A 19,472-nucleotide genomic window follows, 5' to 3' on the forward strand; every position below is an offset into this window, starting at 1 on the left:
AGACAAAAGCCTTCAGGTTGCATTTAATATAAAGAGATCAACTCTGATTATTGTTAGCCAAGCTGTTTGTCACCAGTGAAAGCAGCGAGTGTTGTCATATGGCCACGAGAGAAAAAAAGTTGCGTAAACATGACTCGCCTCAGGCATAAAAACACCAAGGAATAATTTATTAAAGGGAAGATGTATTACGCTTTGTATTAATGTATTAATGCCTTGCATCATAGAGGGTTGATACAAGGCCTTGTTGTCAGTTTCACAAATCTGCATTATAAAAACAGTTTGTGGGCCCTTTGGATTACCAGGATTTCTGCATTGATTAGTATTGTTTACATATAAAACAACATCTGATCGACATCAGTGTCACGGCTTCAGACAAACACAGTCTGGTTAAACGCACTCCCACAGACATGCACACAGAGCGCAGGCTGGAAAAAGTCATCCGATTAAAAGAGGAGAAATTTCAAATCAGTTCTAGAAAACTGTTTAAGTTCATTGTTATTTTTGGGATTAGGGGGACACATCTCCTTACTTCACTGTAATCCTACAGTCAGACTGAGGAAGACGCTAATTGGAGACCAGATTGATCATATAATAATCGTGTTATCTCCTTGCCTTTTGAAGTGGTCGCTTCAAAGACAGGGATCAGGTCTACCGCCAGTCACAGTCAGTCGACATCTTCAAAACAACTTTGGCGCATCAAGATCGCGATAAGATCTGCCATCAGTTTGCCATGACATCTGTTTGCCATTGTTCTATTGTTCTTCTTCTACATAAACAGAGTTTCACATTAACTTTGGAGTCGAACCAGAACCTCACAGATTCGAAGCAGAAATTCCTCTGCAAATGTGATTTAAGTGTAAAATATCAAGCAGTCAGTAACCTTGCTTTTATATGGGAATATAATCAGAATGCAACAAGTTAAGTGCAAAAACACATGAGTCGTGCTCATTGGTGCACACCTACTCTGATTGCTCTGCGCTTATAAATTAGGTTTAGGAGCAGTGATCTGCAAATTTTCATCAGTCTGTCTGAGAGGGGTTGCAGTCAGATTGCCTGCCTCTCACTGGGTGACCAGTTGGTTGAGTGTTGGTTTTACCTGCACAGATTGAAATATTTCCAGGATTGTGGCTTTCATCCCAGGACACTGGTTGTAAATGGATTTTCATTTCATTTAAGGTGCTCACAAGATTAAAACATGACAAAAAATGTCCTTCCCCAAAATGGTAGTCTAAATCCTCCTGTAAAAATAAAATGGGAATAGGGGAGTGTTTTCTAAGGGATCGTTTCTTTTGATTTAAAGTAGTAGTGCAGATTAAGCCATTGTTCCTAAAGAAATATCTGTCTGTACTTTTTTAAAATCTCGTGAGCACCATGAAAACAAATATTAAAAAGGTTCCCGTATGCTACAGAGAACTAAATGGAGGTGAGAAAATATGTTCTGTTAATATTCTCAAGGGCTCTTTTCTCAAGACCAAACTACATTTAGAAGAAGCGACATCACTTAAAGCATAGATAAATGAGAGTAATAACCCGACAGAAATCTCAGACCCCTGTTGAGGCCTATTAGTCTTCCTCCTATCATGACAGCATCTGTGCTATTCCGAGGAACCACCGGTATGTCTGTGTTGTCATTGCAGAAGGAGACGACATGAAATTTGACCCCTTTGGGACGTCGGCCCTCAGCACCTTGGCCAGCTATGACTGGTCAGACCGGGACGAGAGTCTGCCCGGTGAGGTCAGAAAGCCACCGGGCTTGGAAGGAGCTGGCCTTCCATCTTTAGTCCCCACACAGAGAAAGGAACTGACCTTTGGCAGCACTGAAAACATCACAAGCAACTCCATAGCAAACATCATCACCTCCTTCCCTGCAGAGGACAGTTCATCAGCAGATGACAAGTTTGAAGCCTTTGCTGACTTTGGCTCCGGCGACCAGGGCGGTGTCAATAACGAGGATGACTTTGGAGACTTTGCAAGTACTGTTTCGGAGAAGTCAGACTCGCCTGCTGCCACTGCCGAGGCGGGCTCAGAGGGAAACCAGAGCGAGGCCTCCGATGACTTTGGTGCCTTCCAGGGAGACAAGCCAAAGTTTGGCAGGTCTGACTTCCTCAAAGCCAGCGCTCAGGCCAAGGTCAAGTCCAGCGAGGAGATGATCAAGAACGAGTTGGCAACTTTTGATTTGTCGGTTCAAGGTGAGTTTTCTTGTTGTATTTACTTCAAGTAGGCGGCACATTGTTTTTCAGTCAAAAATAATTGTCTAAATCCAAATAGAATTTTGCTTAAATGATAAAAAAACAGAAAATAATCATTTTTGACAACTTGGAATAATTGAATATAATGAATGAGTTATTGAAAATTGTTGTCAACTAATTAATTTATTAATTATTTGAAGAGCAGTTTTGGCAGAAAAGTATTAATTTCTGCATTGTTGAATTTGTTGACTCAAGCTTCCTCCCACAGTCTAAAGACATGCATGTTAGGTTAATAAAAGCTGCTTTTATTATGCTCCCTTATTTGCAAGAGGTTGCTGTAGTGGATTGATCCTCATGTTTGATTTTACACCGGATGCCTATCCTGACGTAACCCTCTCAGGCTTTTGTTACTGCTTCCAGTGTTGAACTTGGGATCTTTCACATGTTGAATGTGTTAGTGTGACAGCCAAGAGGTATGTCAGGTTAAGTGGTGATTCTAAATTAGGTGTTTTTTTTTTTTTGCCTGTCCCATTTGGTTCTTTAGCCGTCAGGATTGTTGTCTGAAGACCAACAAGGATACCCAATGGATTTACTTTGCCAAATGGATCATCACGGCCTTGCCGTATTGGTCCATTTGATCAACCTTTGTTGTTATTATTTATTTTATTTTATTTTCAGTTGTTACAGATGGGACAGACATGAGTGAGGGATAGGAAAGGGAGAAAGAAAGATGAAGGAAAAGAAAAACAGAAGGGAAGAGGGACAGAGAGAAAGGGCACTTAAAAAGAGAAAGAAGAGAAAAAAAATCTCCTGGATCACCTGTTGAGAGAAAAAGAAGAGAAAACAAGCAAAAAAACAGAGCAACATACTAAACACAACACGTTAATCTAGCTAAGTGTAAACAGCAGTAAATACTAAATATTGAATGTTGTTGTGTAGCCAGCAGGACCGACAGCACATAATATGCTTGGAAATAGCAGCCAATAGAGATGTAGTTTATGTCTATGAACAGTGAACGCCCGTGTGCACACCTGTGTGGATCAGCGCGCTTATATTCAAAAGGTTTCCCCATGTAATGGTCTGCTAGAGGATGTAGAGAGCCATAGCCCTGTCCCCCAGGGCATGAAGCAGGCATGGAGGAGATCCAGGCTCCAGACATCCAGAGGCCCCAGAGGTGCGAGAGCCCAAGGAGGACCACTGGAGGGGCATCCGTGCCACCCTCCTGGGAAGAGCTGAGGAGAGCCTCAGATGAGGGGTCACCCAGTAGCCACGGAGCAGAAGCCAGAGGGGGCTGCAGTGGTGTGCCCACCGGCTCTGCCGGCAGCCAGCTGTGCCAGAGTGAACCGAGCCGCAGTCCCGGAGGATTCTAAATTAGTAGTTGACATAAGGAAGCGTTGTTAGAATAAATGACTATATAAATGTATGCATAATGTGGACACATGACTCTTCTGGCCAGCTGTAAGTCCTTGGCCCTGCACTCTGCTCAAGCACCCCGCCCCCACAGACAAGGCCCATCAGATGTGTAATAAAGCTGTCAGACATTAGATGGTAGTGTTGAGATGACAGCTCCACTCTCTAATGGCAGCGACTGGTGAGATGGATTAGCAGATGCCCACAAATCCATAAGCAGAAATTAACCGTATCCACTTAGAGGCTGTTCATTTTCGAACCGCTGTTTGCTGCTGTTATTTTTCACAAAATAAATTATTACAGTTTCCTGCACTGTGATCAAAGCCTCATGTAGATTCATTTCCCTGTGCTGAAGTTAATGTGTGTGAAGAAGCAGGGCTCGCTAACTCCCCTTCTTCCTGTGGCTCAGTGACCTGATCACAGTGGGGCTTCTGGTGTAGGCTGAGTAGTTGTGTGGTGATGGTGGGGTTGAGGGTGGATTACCTGTGTGTAGATGGCGCACGCACACATGCGCTCACAGCTAACCCCACTGGAATAGTCTGGGCTTCACTTGTGTTTGTGCTCGTGCTTGTTGTGGTACCTTGCCAGGGTTTTTGTCCTTCTATGAATTATTCATACCTGCATATTTGTGCCTCTGTTTTGTACCTAATTATTGTTTGTCACAATTAAGTATTTACTCATGCTGTCCCTGTCTGGGAGGAATTAACTACAAACAGAATGGAAGTAGAATGGTTGGAGACAAACAGGTGCACAGCCCAAAATGAGTTGCATCACAACATGTCGCTGAATTGATATTTCTCTCATTTCTCTTCTTCTCTGCTCCGTCTTTGCTTCAGGTTCCCACAAGCGCAGTCACAGTTTGGGTGAGAAGGAGATCAGGCGTTCACCCCCGTCTCCGGCACCAGAGCAGCCCTTCAGAGACCGATCCAACACCCTGAACGAGAAGCCTGCACTGCCCGTCATCAGAGACAAGTACAAGGACCTGACTGGAGAGGTGGAGGTGAGGAGGGAACCTGAATATCAGTAGATTTCAGCGCAATACCGAGGACTGTTAAAGCTTCAAAATACATAAATGCCCCTTTTTGTTCTCTTCTGTTTTCCCTTTGTGTTCATTTGAGATAATTTTGTGCTGTTGCAGGAGAGCGAGCGCTACGCCTATGAGTGGCAGAGGTGCCTGGAAAGCGCTCTGGAGGTTTGTGTTTTGTGTTCTAGAGTAATTAAGATAACCAAAATACACTGAAATGTTTTTTTCAGCCAGGATTTTACCTGTCACGTATGTCTTGGGATATTTTATTTTCTTGAAACTTGCAAATATAACTTCAGGACTTTTGTGTTTTTAAAGCTCATCAAAAATTGAGGATGTTGCATGACAAAATGTCTGCTGGAATATTTACTTTTCGTTTTAATGTGTTTGACATTTCAATCCTGGGTAAAGGCCATAATTGTAACACTTTACTGTTGGATGCTCATTATGAGTTTTATAAGCAAGACCAGTGTGTATGTAATAACACCAGCCTCTGTCCTTCCACGTTAAGGTCATCACCAAAGCCAACAACACCCTGAACGGGATCAGCAGCTCTTCTGTCTGCACCGAGGTCATCCAGTCTGCTCAGGGCATGGAGTACCTGCTTGGTGAGGAGCTGCACTAATGCACACGCAGACACAGCTACTACTACCACTACTATAAACACACCGGGGGCCTCATTTATCAAACCATATAGGGAAAATGCTCTAAATCTGTGTGCAACAACCAGCACTTTGCACAGTAAAATGTCCATTCATCATCCACACACCACAGAGCAACCTTATATATTGTAAAGCACTTTCCTTTCAAATGCCTTTAAATAGGTCTCATTGCCACCAACATGAGAGTTGGAGGTCCCGATCAATGAAGTAGCACTAAATAGAACTGTTTATTTAGCATGTTTTCTGGAGGAGTGTGGACACTGACAAAAAAAGAAAAAATCAGTGCTGCAGCTGTTCAGGTCAAAGAGAAGTAAAGAAAGTACATGTAAAAAATAGTGTTGATGACCACAGAATAAAAAAAAAATACTGCCACAGGAGTAAGACGCTCCACCTCATCAGTATCGCCTGTGGATGGAAAAATTGCTTCAATAATTGGTGAAGTGTCTGTGGCAGAAATCATCCCTGAAGGTGATGCTTGACACGGTCGGTGAACCTCCACAAAGCACAGAGGGGGCAGGGCCATCATGAGTAACCACTTTATTTTATAGTGTGGTGATTGTTTTGGAGTTTTATGGCCATGAGTCTCACTCATAGAACTGAAAACACAAGCAATTTTATACCCTCCCCTGCAGCTGAGGACACTAGAAAAAATCAGAACCAAGATGACTTGTGAGTTCATTCGGATCGCCTCTATAGAACAAGGGCGGCGTGATGGCAAGACAATGCAAATAACATTTGCTGATTACTCCTCACTCTTTGTACGGAAAGGTCCCTGCAGTCCCTAAAAACAAGCATTTCATGCTAAAATGTATCTATGAGTCGAGCTCAGCCCTTGAATGTTTGATGATATTGATAAATAACACTATGACCTGGAAACATTTGCACATAGAGAGTTAATACTTCCACATACAGTTAAAAAGAAATGAGGCCTTGCGAGCCTCAGAGGCAACAAGAGCCTGTTAAAGAAGCCGGTGTGTGGCCTAACACCCTGCGAAGGACAGAAAGGACAAGATTAAGATGAGCTCTGGTGTGATGGCTTATCTCTGCCCCGTCTGACAAGGTCCTGCTGCTTTACTGTTTCTCTGCTTTTAATGAGCCGAGTGGCTAACACGTCACGGCTAAGTGCTCAACACCGACTAAGAAAGTGTGTTTCTGTGACATGTGTGCGTTTGTTTTCTCCCTCTCAGGCGTGGTGGAAGTGTATCGCGTCTCTCGGCGTGTGGAGCTGGGCATCAAGGCCACGGCGGTGTGCTCAGAGAAGCTGCAGCAGCAGCTGAAGGACATCAGCCGTGTGTGGAACAACCTCATAGGCTTCATGTCGCTGGCTAAGCTCGCTGTAAGTTGCTATGACGTTTGTATGCACTCACCAAAAGGCAGGATAGATAGATATACAAACAGATTCATACACTTGGTTGCTTTCTTTTTCTAGTGGAAGTACGCACTGATAACAGAGCATTGACGTTCAGTTAACAATGCAAGTCCTGCCAATAACATGATTGAGTGTTAGTGAATCCAGTATTGTCGGTCCATTAGGATAAAATCAATGATTCATTGATTTCAAAGCAATGCAGATGGAGTCTTTTGGTAGGCCGCTGTTTGGATCAGCGGGGATGACGAAGACTGTAAAGATTTATTTACCCAGCTGTCTCCAAGTATCTGTAAAACGGGACGCAAGAGGAGGACTGTTCTCATCCGCAGAGCCAGCAGACGAGGAATACTGTTTGTAGAAGATAAAAATGATTTAGCATCTTGAAAAAGGAGGCAGAAACAAAATGCAACAAATGTTTAATTATTGCAGGGATGTAGATTTCTTTCCTTATAAAGGAGAAAGATGTAAACTCGAGAATTGTTTGTTTTTAGTCTGAGTAGCCAATGTCGTGCCAAGTCTTTATTAAAAAAAAAAAAAAGTTGATGCTCGGAGATGTTTACTGTAAGCCGACTTGTTCTCTCTGCTGTTATTATAAGAATAGAAATGACTACATTTTGCCCTGCGGCAGGAAGTAAAACGTCTGTGTGTTTTTGTGTGTCTAGCCTGATGAAAGCTCCCTGGATTTCTCCTCCTGTATTCTGCGGCCGGGTATCAAGAATGCAAAGGACTTGGCTTGTGGGGTTTGTCTGCTCAACGTCGACGCTCGCAGCAAGGTTTGTGTGCACGCACACTCACACAGAGTAACTGTTACTGGGTACTGTTTTTTGTTTTTTTACACACATGATGCTGTGCTCATCCCCAGCAGATAACAACTGACATTTCTTTGACTTTGAAACATTTTTCCAGAACAAAGAAGAAAGCACTATTGGACGTCTGTTTAAACGAGTATGAGACAGTCAACTGTCATCCGAATCTCATTCCACTCTTTCCTGTTGGGGTCCTTGGGGGGCCTATCCTCCTCTTACTGACGAGCCCTGCGGGGGGCCAAAGTGACAGGATTCCCTCCTCTCCACTGCTCTTCTATCAGAGCTGTTTTCTGCCTAGACATGCACATCATCATAAAAACCCCACAAAGTACCAACCCAAATCTAAACCCCAACCCCTCACATTACTTTGCCTGTCAAGCTTTGTCTTCTTGCAGCACATATGATGCAAGTAATATTCATTTAACACGAGTTCATAGGGAAGATCAAATTCTTTTCACCTGTCACATTGCAGACTTTTATGCATGTAGTCCTCTAGTTAGTTAGCTAACTGTCACCATAAATCTGAGCAGAATCCAGCTGACGTTTATGAATTTTATGTTTCCAACTCAGTTGTTTGATAGCTTTCTGTAGATCGAAAAACTTTTAAAGAGCCCCGCGTAATGTAACAAAAGATTAATGAGCATAACAAAATAGTTCTTGAATTATAATTTACTCAATTCAATTTTATATAGACGTCTCAAGCTTTATATTGTAAGCTAAAGACCCTACCATCAGACAGTCACACACTCAGTGACTGTGGGGAGGAAGAACTCCTATTTCATAGAAAGAGACCTCCAGCAGAACCACTGGGGTGGGGTTGAAAGGAGAAAATAAGAATAGAGACGGAACCAAATATAAACTACAAGAGAGAGTAGACACAGAGTTATTTATATGTGTAGCAGCATATATACACATCAGTAATGCAAAGAGGAATAGAGAAGAAGTGCTGAGTGCATCATGCGTCCCCCAGAGGCTTAAATAGAAGAATAAGCAGGGAACCACCACCTCGTTTTTTTTCTCTTCTCTTTTACTCCACCCCCCAGTAGATTGTTGCCTCTTGCTGAGCATGTTTCTGCTAGAGGGTTCATCCCATTAAAGAGGAGCTCTTTCCTTCCCACTGTCGCCAAGTAGGGCTGCTCAATTAATCGAATTTTAATCACGATTACGATCTGGGCTTTCAACGATCATTAAAAATGACTGAGCCGATTATTAGCCCACTCCCTTATTATTCCACCGACACCTTAAAGGCCCGGGCCGTGAAAATAGTGTCGGGCAGAAACCGGTCCGTGGCGCAAAAAAGGTTGGAGACCGCTGATTAAGAGGACCCGAGGGAAGCTCGGAAAGCTAAGCAGAAGTTATTTGGAGAGTGACTGCCGTTGGTTGAAAAGAGAGTTTAAAAAAAAAAAAAAAAAAAACTTCAGTGGTGTTGCACACTATTTTATATTATTTTTTTAAAGTCATTGTTAACCCTTTAAAGCCGGTCAGAGCAGCACGCTCCGTTTTGCGTAACTATTTTTAAATCCCTGTAGAATCTGAACCATGTAAGCTAGCGCAATAATTTGTTTTGCATATGAAACCGGAGGAGTTGTACTTACATCTTATGCCATCAGCTTGTCCTCGGTCACGGTTTCGTTCCACATATAGCTTTGCAAAAATTGCATAAAAAGCGCTTGCAGGAACAAAAACATAATATTCCAGAAACACGCTTTGCCGTTCCTATCAGCTGTTCGTAACACTTCCTACAGTGAAATGATGCACATGCTGTTTTCTTTGCAAATTTGCATCATAGGATTGTTTTTTGTTTTTCCTGCAGTATAATAAAAAATTGCTGTAATCTCCAAAATAAACTTATGAAAGACACTCAAAATAAATTTCCTGTGGTGGGAAACTATTTTTTGCAACTTTAGTGTATTTAAAGTTTTGAGGGATAAACCTCTATAAATTTCTCCAAGTAGAAATAATATGTAAACAAAACAAAAGCGGATTTCAATTTTTTTGTAGTTTATTGCAACTTTTTTGCAATTTATGTAATTACTATGGACTTAATGCATACATATTATTAAAATATGGGCTATAACAGTTGTATTGATGTATAGCACTTTAAATGCTCCCACAAATGGCACTACAGCATATAAAAAAAAATAAATAATATAAGCTCTGGTGACTTGGTTTCTATAGTAGGTCTTAAAGGGTTAAATAAATATCGTCAAATAATCGTGATCTCAATTTCAGTGAAAATAATCGTGATTATCATTTTTGCCATAATCGAGCAGCCCTATGCTTGCTGACTGGGCATAGTCTATTTGTTGGGATTTTTCTCTCTATTACTGTAGGGTCTTAACCTTAAAATATAAATTGCATTGAGGTGACAATTTTTGTGAATCAAACAGAATTTTACTGCAACTGAGGTTTATAGTCACCTGATAGGGTTAAGCCAGTGGTGTTAAACATAAGGAGTCTTTGCAGGGCCTTGCAAAGACTCTAATTCAACCTTTTGAAAGGCTTTGAAAGAAGGAGAACATACATTTTTTCATAGGTTTTACAACTTTGTCTACCAATAAAGACCTCCCCCATAGCCATCCATACTACTAATTAGGCAATAGATAAACAGTTAAATGTAATTAAATTTGATCTGATGGTGATGCTATAAAAATGATCTGCACGTTTAGAGTCACCACATTGAACCTGAAATTAAGCGATTCCTTCAAAACGTCTATCAAGCATATGGAGGTGTTGGATATATAGTTGCAGTATGAAGAGACTTGCTTCTATTTCTGATAGAACTTTCCTTTAATGTTACTCCAGAAACAATACAAATAGTCCTGAAAGTGTTGCTGCAAAGTCAGTGTTTCGACAGTTTTTCCTTTGTAAACTCTCCAGACACTCTAAATGCCAGGTGTCACTCCTATTAGTGCCCCACAATGTGAACAAAGTCAGAGCTTGACAGGCTCTGATCAGACAGTCACTGCAGGGGAGACGGTGGGCAGACAGTCACTTTAGGTCGTCTCCCTGCTTTTATGGTGAAGTATGAAGTTAGAAGTGTCCACGGATAACAATGTGCGCTCTTGAAGTAAATGACAGAGAGGGAAGATGTCACTTTGGCACCTCGGGGTGGGTTTTTTTCACTCTGTGATTGCTTCCTCAAGGTCACAAAGGTTGTTACTTTGTCTTGGAAGGGTTTCATTTTCTATTCTGCCACCTCCATCTCAATGTAGCTGCACACTTTGCCACTTTGAGCTAACAACCGTCGGTGTTTCTAATAACTGTTTAGAGAGCGGGGCAGGATGGCGGTACCTCTTTGCCTAGGGTGGTCGTGATTTTCATCGACGTGGGCCATTAAGGGTATTCTCGGACCCTGCGGTTTAGAGGGCAGGATGGTGGCGTTGATTGTTTCTTGCGATCCGTCTGCTGCTCTGCCAGAGCCAGATGGATAGTCCAGACGAGATAAGGCTGACTGAGAGGCATCTAGGCTGTGAGCAGATGTGGCTTACACATTAGTCATAAGCAGGGAGAACGGCGGATAATAGACCTGCACACACAAACGCACTCTCTCTCACCTCTTGCTCCTCTGTGCGCAGAGGCAGTCTGAAATTAATGCAGTTTTATTTTGTCTCTGTGCCACAAGCATGAGATTAATAACCCATCTTTTAATTACATTTTTGGCACAAACCACCCTGGTAAGAGTGCCGAGCGGAGAATAGCATCCCCTGCGAGTATAATGAAGTGAAAGAACAGCTTTGGCTACGGCAGACAGCACCGATTGTTGCTTTGTCCCTCAGTGAAGAGGTGCCGGTTTGTTTTTCGACCAAAGGTGCAGGCGGGTGGAGACGTTGATGTGGCATCAAAGAAATGCGAAAAATGCTCGACAGCCGATGTGCTCAGTCTCTCCTGTTCAATTCATGTTTTGAATTCTGATGTTATTCTCGATTCAAACAGAGCCAAACAGTCGCTTTCAGCCAGACTCACCGTGTTCCTGTTTGGCTAATATTCTCTGGGTTGTCGCACCTTTTTTTTCTTTTTTTGGTTTAAATCATTCTGCATGTTATCTTTGGGTTAAGGGGCTTGGATGGGCGACTGCAAACAGCTTCATCTCTCCTCAGTTTGTCACTCAGAAGCAGCAGCAGTTTCACCCTAAGTGATACTTTTTGGCTAATGATGCTCCAGCTCCTCCACTAAACGATAAATGCTAATTTAGGCATTTACAAGGAGAAGGACTGGAAAGGAGTTTAAGCTGAATAATTTAGCATTTTTGGCTATTTATTTTAATGCAACTTTTTCAAGTGCCTCAAGCATTTGGATTATCAAGTTGAATGTGTGTAGTTTTGACAGCAGCACACGGGAGTTTGGACCACAGCTTTGTTCTTAGGCTGCCCATCTCTTTCACAGCATGTTTCCATCTGGTCGAGGTTAGCGGGGCTCCTGCACAGACAAAGAAAGTCAGGGAAATTACTTACCGTGCAATACCGACATTAAAGAATTTGGGAATTGAAAGAGCACTCTTTGAAAATGTTCAAAAGCACAAATTTGACAAATCTGAAGCTGAGAGAAACTGAGAAGTTGACTTCTCAGCGACTTCCTGTGTGGAAGTGACATAAATTAGCGAAAATCATGTCCCCATCCCAACTTTATTTAAACGTGTTGGTGCTAGCAAATTTAGACTGAGCAGATATTTAAATAAGTATGTTATTTCTTGTTTTTGTTATATTGTTATGTTTAATTCAACATTGTAACATTAAAATTAGTTTCAAATTATCACATTGTTTACATTGTACTTCACTTTTTTAAATAGGGTTGTGCTAGAAGTAACATTAACCTTTAGCATTAACCTTAAAAAGTAGCGCTCGATTCCAGGTCTGGTGATGTATCACCGACAACTTGTAGCTTTTTTTTTTTTTTTTTTAAATCTCACAGTAAAGAAAGCTGTCAGTGAGGCAGGTTTCTGTTTGTGCTGGCTTGTAAATCTTTGAGTCATTGATGGGTTTTTTCACCATGTAACACATGCATCCACATGCTTCGTTGTTTTCGATCAATAACCCAAATAACAAATATATTCGGTTTATTATTGCAGAAGAAAACCACGAAACGGAGATGAAGCTGTAGCTTTAAGTCAGCTAATATAAAGCTGCTGCAATACAGTTTCAGGCGATTGGCTGATTGTTTCAGCTCTAACCAATCATGTTGTTGTACCAGCAACACGGCAAAAGACTGCAAGATCAAAACATGAGGGACTGGTAAAGGTCCTTTCTTGGTTTTCTCCCAACATCTCAGCTTCTTTTTGAGCAGGAGACGTCTGATTAAACCAAACCTTTGTTCTTTCAGTCTTCAACCTTTATTTTAATATCAGTTGATAACTGTGATTTTAAACACAGACTCTGGTTCATGTGAGGTGCTGCCGCTGCAATAGCAGCTTTTCTCCTTCTGTCTACAACCCAGATTTGTCTACAGGACTGGATTAACTGTGACAAACCGCGCTGATTTGTTTCAGTGAGCATACTGGCCAAAATCTTCAGTCAATATTTTAGATCGATCGAGGCAAAATTTCTTGAATTCTGAGTTGGGAAAAATGTGTAGGAGCCCCGAGGGTAGAAACTTTCATGTTTTCACCCAAAAACATGCTGTGAAAAGTGGTGAAACGGCTGCTCGCTGCTTATTCTGTGCACACTTTGCTCTGGGCGCTGCATGAATATGCTTCACCTCTCTGACTGCTCTTGTGCTTACAGGCATTGACTAAAGACAGGGAGAGGAGCTTAAGGGTAATTATGCCTTGTTTTTTTTTTTTTTAACTTCTAATAAAATAGTTTGCATTAAAGCTTGATTTTCATATCCGAACAGATAGAGGAGCCAGGACCTTTACATGCAGCTGAAAGGTCAGATGAATTAGCAGAGTCTCTGTTTTATCTGACAACTCCAGCTTGAAAACATAAAACCCACACTGTAGTGTCACAGCAGGCTTTTATTAACCTTTATTTAACCAGGCATTAGAAACAAATGATTTTCCAGGGCAGGCTGTGTACAAGGCTCTGTTTAGTTAAAACAGGTGGATATTAGCCTCCCTTCACTGACACACAGGTGAACTCTGGAGCAGGAAAGGCACTGCAGTGAAAGCAGGGGTGTGTTTTAGTTTGACCACCCTTTCATTTTGCATCCTCTCCCTCCCAACATTTCCCAGCTTTGGCACTCCTCTAAGTGCAGGTTTGTGGAAGCAAGTAGGCCAGGGCACAGAGGGGTCTCTGAAAGGAAATCGCTCCTCCAGTGAAATGTGAGCGTGTGAAGGAAAAAGCGAAAAGTGGAAATGTGTCATTCGGCTCGTCTGAGAAAGCCCTTCATCGGGCGGAGCATCTGTGCCGCAGACTGCATTCAGGCAGGTGGAGATGTATTTGACTTAATGGTGTGTTGTGGTGGTGTATTTCTGCATGCGTCTCCCCTCTGCTTCTGTGTGGGAGGCTGTGATTCACTGCACATGACTCATTCCTCTCTCCGGCTTCAGCTCCATTATTTCACCGGGGATGCAAACTCCTAAACTGCACATCACACACATTAGCATCTCCTGATTGCGCCCACCGTGCCGCAGCTGGGCCCAGTGAAATCGCAAACTTGCATCAGAGCCCTCGTGTGTGCGTGAGTGTGTGTGTGTGTGTGTGTGTGTGTGTGTGGGAGAGATTTCAGGGGTTTCGGGTCAGTTCGACACATTTCATTTTCTAAATAGCTCCAGTTCAGGCAATGTTTTTCAGAATCAAATCGCATTGTGACGCAGCAGGCTTTGCGGTGGGGCATTGTTATCCTTTTTGTCTCAACAAAATAAATGAGGTGATCCATATTTGTGGATACAAGTACAGACAGTGATGGAATTACAGCGTCTGCAGTCATAGCACGATCAGATTTTTTTTTCTCCTTCCAGTTCATTTTATGTTCAATCTTTGGTGAATAATTTTGCTTTATTTTTGCCCCATTTAGCAGTCACTTGTGGTGTGTTTGGATCCTCTGATCAGGTTGTCAGCAGGTTTAAACATGAGATTGCTATCATGTTTTTATAGCTTCCTCTCATTTTTCAGGGAATTTTTCAGTTTTGTCTCCCCCCCCATTTAATATAAAAACTGCAGACATGGCTTCATCTGATTAGACATGCAGCTTCAAACATATCTAATCTTCTCCTGTGTTTTGATTGAGCTAAATCAGCATGCATGAAGATATCTATGGCTGTTTTGATGGCTCTCATGCATACCTCCAGATTTAAATAAAGAATGTCATCTGATGCCCAGCTGTAAACACGTTACTTCAACACATTATTTCCATCTTGGATGCATATTTTGTTTATAAAGAGAGGACTACACAGCACCTCTCATCTTAGGTCTCTCTAAATGTCAGCCGGTGCACATTTATTTGTTCCAGCACATTTACAGAAATACCAGGGGCACTGTCATCCTTCATGAGTTTTTATATATATATAACAGTGTAAAAGTGTCACAGCATGCAGCATCCCTTGATTTCAACCACAGTCACATTTTTTAAATATGCAGAAAATCTTTAGATTTAGTTTGACTCCTTATAAACAGTCAGATTTAGTTATGATCAGTGAGATGTTCACAGCATGTGGCTCTCCCAGCATTTCTGTAGATAGAACATTTGTACCAGTTGGACTATTATTCATACACTATTTTTTTTCTTCTTTTTCTTGTGCTCTCATATAATTTTATGCAGGCCATTTTTAACGACTTGAGTTTTTCCCCAGTAGGCGTTGCCCATGTGTATTGAAATGTTTTGCTTGCCAGAGGCAGATTTTCATCCTGCGTAACTTGGCTGTAATTTACTGCAGGGTCACCTACATTGAAGCTGTGCTGTGCTGTGCACCACTGTGCTGCTCTCGGAGGATAGCTGATTCATGCTCTGGATAAGCGTGCTGCACATACTTTTATAAATACCTTCAATACAGCTGAGTGGTAATGGCATGTGTCATATTTCCCAGTTAATTAAGAGGCTTTTATGGTTGGACTGGTGCGAGCTCCCTGCAGCCTTCCCAAAAAAGTAGATTTTAAAAGCTGCTTTCAGATGCTCGCTTACTCACAGGGGCAGATTTTTTTCCCCCCTTAAATATTTTTCAGTCTCTACAAAAGTAGGCATAGAAATAACTGCATTGTGGGGTTTTCCATCTGAGGATCATGGCCTTTGGTAGATCTGACATGGACTCCATAGCGTGTCTTTTTTCCTCTCCCCCTCTTACCCACAGCCACAGAAGACTGTGCCTCCCTCAGCTTGGTTCTCCCAGAGGTTTCTTCCTGTTAAAAGGGAGTTTTTGCTTCCCACTGTCACCAAGGTCTTGTTCATAGGGGGTCGTCTGATTGTTGCGGTTTTTCTCTATTATTTTAGGGTCTTTACTTTACAATGTAAAGCACCTTGAAGCAACTGTGGCTGTGATTTGGAGCTATATAAATAAAACTGAATTGAATTCAAGTTAATTGGATGCTGCTGCAGGCTGCTTTGTGCTCGTCAAAATAAACTAGCCTTTTTTCCCTTTCAGCAGCATTAAAATAAAGTCCGGGTAAAGCAGGTGCACACACAGGTTTATATTATTATAATATTTCACCCTTTCACTCTAACAGGCGTTCAACTCGGAGACAGACAACTTCAAACTGATGTACGGGGGCCATCAGTACCACGCCAGCTGTGCCAACTTCTGGATTAACTGTGTGGAGCCCAAACCCCCGGGCCTCATCCTACCTGACCTGCTCTGAGCTGCCATGGTAACACGGCAAGAGCTAATTACCACCAGATAGGTGGAGCGGCCACTCGCCTCACACCAAGAGCAAGGGGAGGACATCTACAGTCACTGGATTCCTCTAGATTTTTTTTTATTATCCTGAAATCTCACCCAGACTGTGTTCATTTGCAGATCTTTTCCCTGAATAGTCATTGGTCGGTTCATATGGTTACTCTTTCGTTCAACCATACAGGTCAGCAGTTGAGGTCATATTTAAATCTGTTTTTAATGCTGCTTTTGACAAATTATTTCTGCTGACTATTTGTGCAGAAATGCAACAATATTAATAAATATAACTAATCAGTGAATCCTATTTAAATTATTAGGTGTGCAATATCCTTATAACACTGGCAGAGGAGGTTTTTGCTTCTGTTTGTATATTTTTTGTTTGCAGTGAATCAGACTTACTGAATCATAAGTCTACCATTGAATTACTTGAATTGTATTTCTGTCTCGGGTCTGTTGGATGAAACTCTATGGCTGTTATGGTTTTAATGTCTTTTTGAAAATCTTTAACATTCAAACCATCTCTGCTCTGCCGGAAGGCAGGCGCCTCTCTTTCTCTGCATTATGTTTCGCTGCGTTGAATGTCTTTTGCACTGTTTGTGAGGAAACTTTAACACCTCTTTGGGTATTTAAATTGTATTTTGTAGGTGTTGGGGATTTGAAGGGAATCTGTTGTGACTTTCTGTGTTGTTGTTGTTGTGTGCAGAGCTGAAATTCTGGAAGTATTTACTAATGCTGAATTTGAACAGCAGCAGCATTTTCTGTATATTACAGTGTCATGCTGCAGCTTTGTATTAATCACCCAGCTGTAATGTGAATGTTATGTAAATAAATGACGTGCAAACTGGTTAAAGTGTCGCAGAGTTAATGTAATTATCAGGTTTACAGGTCATGCAGACCAAGTTCACCTGAAGGACATGCTTGTGTGCTCTGTGGCGTTTCCATGCAGACACAAGAAGCTGGAGGGCATGTGTACATCCAGTCTGAGCCTTATGTTCAGCCTTTAATGAAGCCACTTATTTAGCTCGGGAGCCGTACATAATCGTGAATGAAGAAAGTATAACTAACCTGGACTGAATACACATCAGTTCATCATAATTTTCCATAAAGTAACCAGCTTCTTCTGAGGAAAGCAAATACTTCTGAAAACTACATGTGTAGTTCTAAAGTAACTCATTACTTTGGTGAATATAATTAATGTTACTACTCCAGTTACATTTTTTTTAATCACCTTTGGTCTTTTGCCACATAATTGCCTGAAGCCAAAGTTCTGCATATAAAATCCCTTTTAGGATATAAAGAAAACACAAGTATTTAATGCAAGCTCCTTGAAATTTGAAAAAGTTATGCATAAAAAAATTGAAAGACTCTGTATTTTAAGACCCTCCCGCCAGACAGGCATAAAAAAAATAAGCCCTGATTTATATATTCTCTTACTTTAGCTACTGCATTCCTGTGCTGTGCACTGTTTAGCCTGTTTTTTTTAGCTAATTTCCAGGTGATTACTCGGCTTATAATTCAACGGATAGTGGATATAAACTTGATGGTACTATTGGAAAATGAAACTTCTATGATGCTTTTTTTAAAGGCATCATGTCTGCATAAAGGCATAATTTTAGGCTGTTGCTACATGGATGGTAGGCAGCGCAATGATGTCATGATCACCGATATAGATAGGAACCCCCGGGGACCTGAGAACAACATACACAGAGATTATTTGATTATTATAGTAAAGATACACCAAATCAAAACCTTGAAGGTTCTTATCACATCAATTATGAAGTCTTGGAGTTGCCTAGCAGCTTCCTACTAATAGGCTAAAATGACCCATATTTAATGTTTATGACCTTTCAACACCTTATCAATACGTTGTAGGATTTTAATCTCACAAAAGAACTAATTTATATCCACAAAAACCTATAAAATAATTGCAATATTTATGAAATCATCACCATGCCCGGGACTACATGACCTTTATATGGTAGAGCAGAACCTGATAATTAATCACATTTTCTTTTGATGAAGTATATCAGTTGCCAACAGCACAAACAGGCCAAACAAGACTTCAACATGGGCATGTAAATAAAATAAGAATTTTTCTTGTGTAATGAAGCCAAAAACATTGTGCCTACTCCAGATTTAATAATTTATCACTAAACGCCGACAGCAGTGTTGGTAAAAACCAAAATAAAGGACTAAACAGAAAAGAATGGCAGAGAAAGCAAGGCTCCAAAAATGATCCAGGTTGTCCTCGCAGTACACCGAGCCTGTACACCCTCAAACTTATGCACTGCTGTACCCTCACCACCGCTAAACACACAGTCAACAATGTTTCATCACTTTTCTGGATTCATTCATCCAGTGTGTTTAAATCTGAACACAGCACGGCCTTAAAATGACTCATTTAATTCACGTGGCTTTCTGCTCTTATTCCGCTGCTTTTCCTGTGATGCTTCCTCTTCCGAATGCATGAATGTTTCTGCACATTTCCCTCTGTCATTTTACCCAATAATGTACTTTCTCTCAGGCCAGAGAGGCCTCATTTCCATCACTTTGCGACAAAATGGAATAAATTCTCTACCAACAAGCCTGCAGGGCCATCGCTGGCGGTTGAGCTCAGCCAATCAAATGAGATGTCTGGGGGAAGGTGGGGGTGAAACCAGTCTTATTATTATTCCCCCGCTCTTCAGGTGTGTTCTCCAACATCCATTTTTATCTCTCGCCATTCCCTAATTTATTTCCTGCAGAAAATGAATTCCTCTCCTCTCACCGTGAACACCAGGATTACTAAAATTACAAACACTGAAATCAATTACCGAGCGAGGCCGCGTAAATCAAAATGCAGCCTCGTCTCTCTCCTTGCTGCGCCCATCTTCACGCCTATTGTCTGCGATGGCGTGCTGAAACGATCAGTCTGGCAGAGACAAGAGATTGAACTGATACGGTGCTGTACTGAGTGCTGCTCTTTGGTGTTTCGTGGCCATGGCCCATCATATTATTGATTAAAAACAGCTGCTTCTGTAAGTTCATCTTCACCCTCGTGGAAAGAGCTGCTTCCCGCTTTACATTTTGACAACATTTCCAATTATTTATGTTTGAGAAGCTAAAGCAGCTGTTTCAGTGTTTACGGGATTTAATCACAGTGACAGCAGAGGAAGAGCTTAAATGTATTAGCAGCATTCGGGATGATTAACTGAGCACTAATCCTGCGTTTTTGCGGGGTGGTGGTGATGTTTGAGCAAAGTGTTTCC

General features: G+C 41.6%; 1 protein-coding gene across 14 annotated transcripts in view; it reads left to right on the forward strand.

The window, feature by feature from the left end:
• synrg (synergin, gamma) overlaps positions 1-17,074 on the forward strand; it is a 43,569-nt gene extending 26,495 nt beyond the window's left edge. For 9 of the 14 annotated variants that reach the window (XM_040008629.1, XM_040008623.1, XM_040008626.1 and 6 more), the window contains 9 exons: positions 1,638-2,189; positions 4,436-4,599; positions 4,738-4,791; positions 5,135-5,231; positions 6,473-6,621; positions 7,317-7,427; positions 7,561-7,599; positions 13,181-13,213; positions 16,058-17,074. In XM_040008629.1, the coding sequence (XP_039864563.1) occupies positions 1,638-2,189; positions 4,436-4,599; positions 4,738-4,791; positions 5,135-5,231; positions 6,473-6,621; positions 7,317-7,427; positions 7,561-7,599; positions 13,181-13,213; positions 16,058-16,189 (1,331 nt within the window). In that variant the 3' untranslated portion in view covers positions 16,190-17,074. The other 5 variants (XM_040008632.1, XM_040008638.1, XM_040008631.1 and 2 more) reach the window with 4 other exon arrangements.
• Positions 17,075-19,472: the final 2,398 nt, after the last annotated feature.

The sequence above is a fragment of the Simochromis diagramma genome, unplaced genomic scaffold (genome assembly GCF_900408965.1).
Source record: "Simochromis diagramma unplaced genomic scaffold, fSimDia1.1 OVJJ01000344.1, whole genome shotgun sequence".
In the NCBI taxonomy this organism is placed as follows: Eukaryota; Metazoa; Chordata; class Actinopteri; order Cichliformes; family Cichlidae; genus Simochromis; species Simochromis diagramma.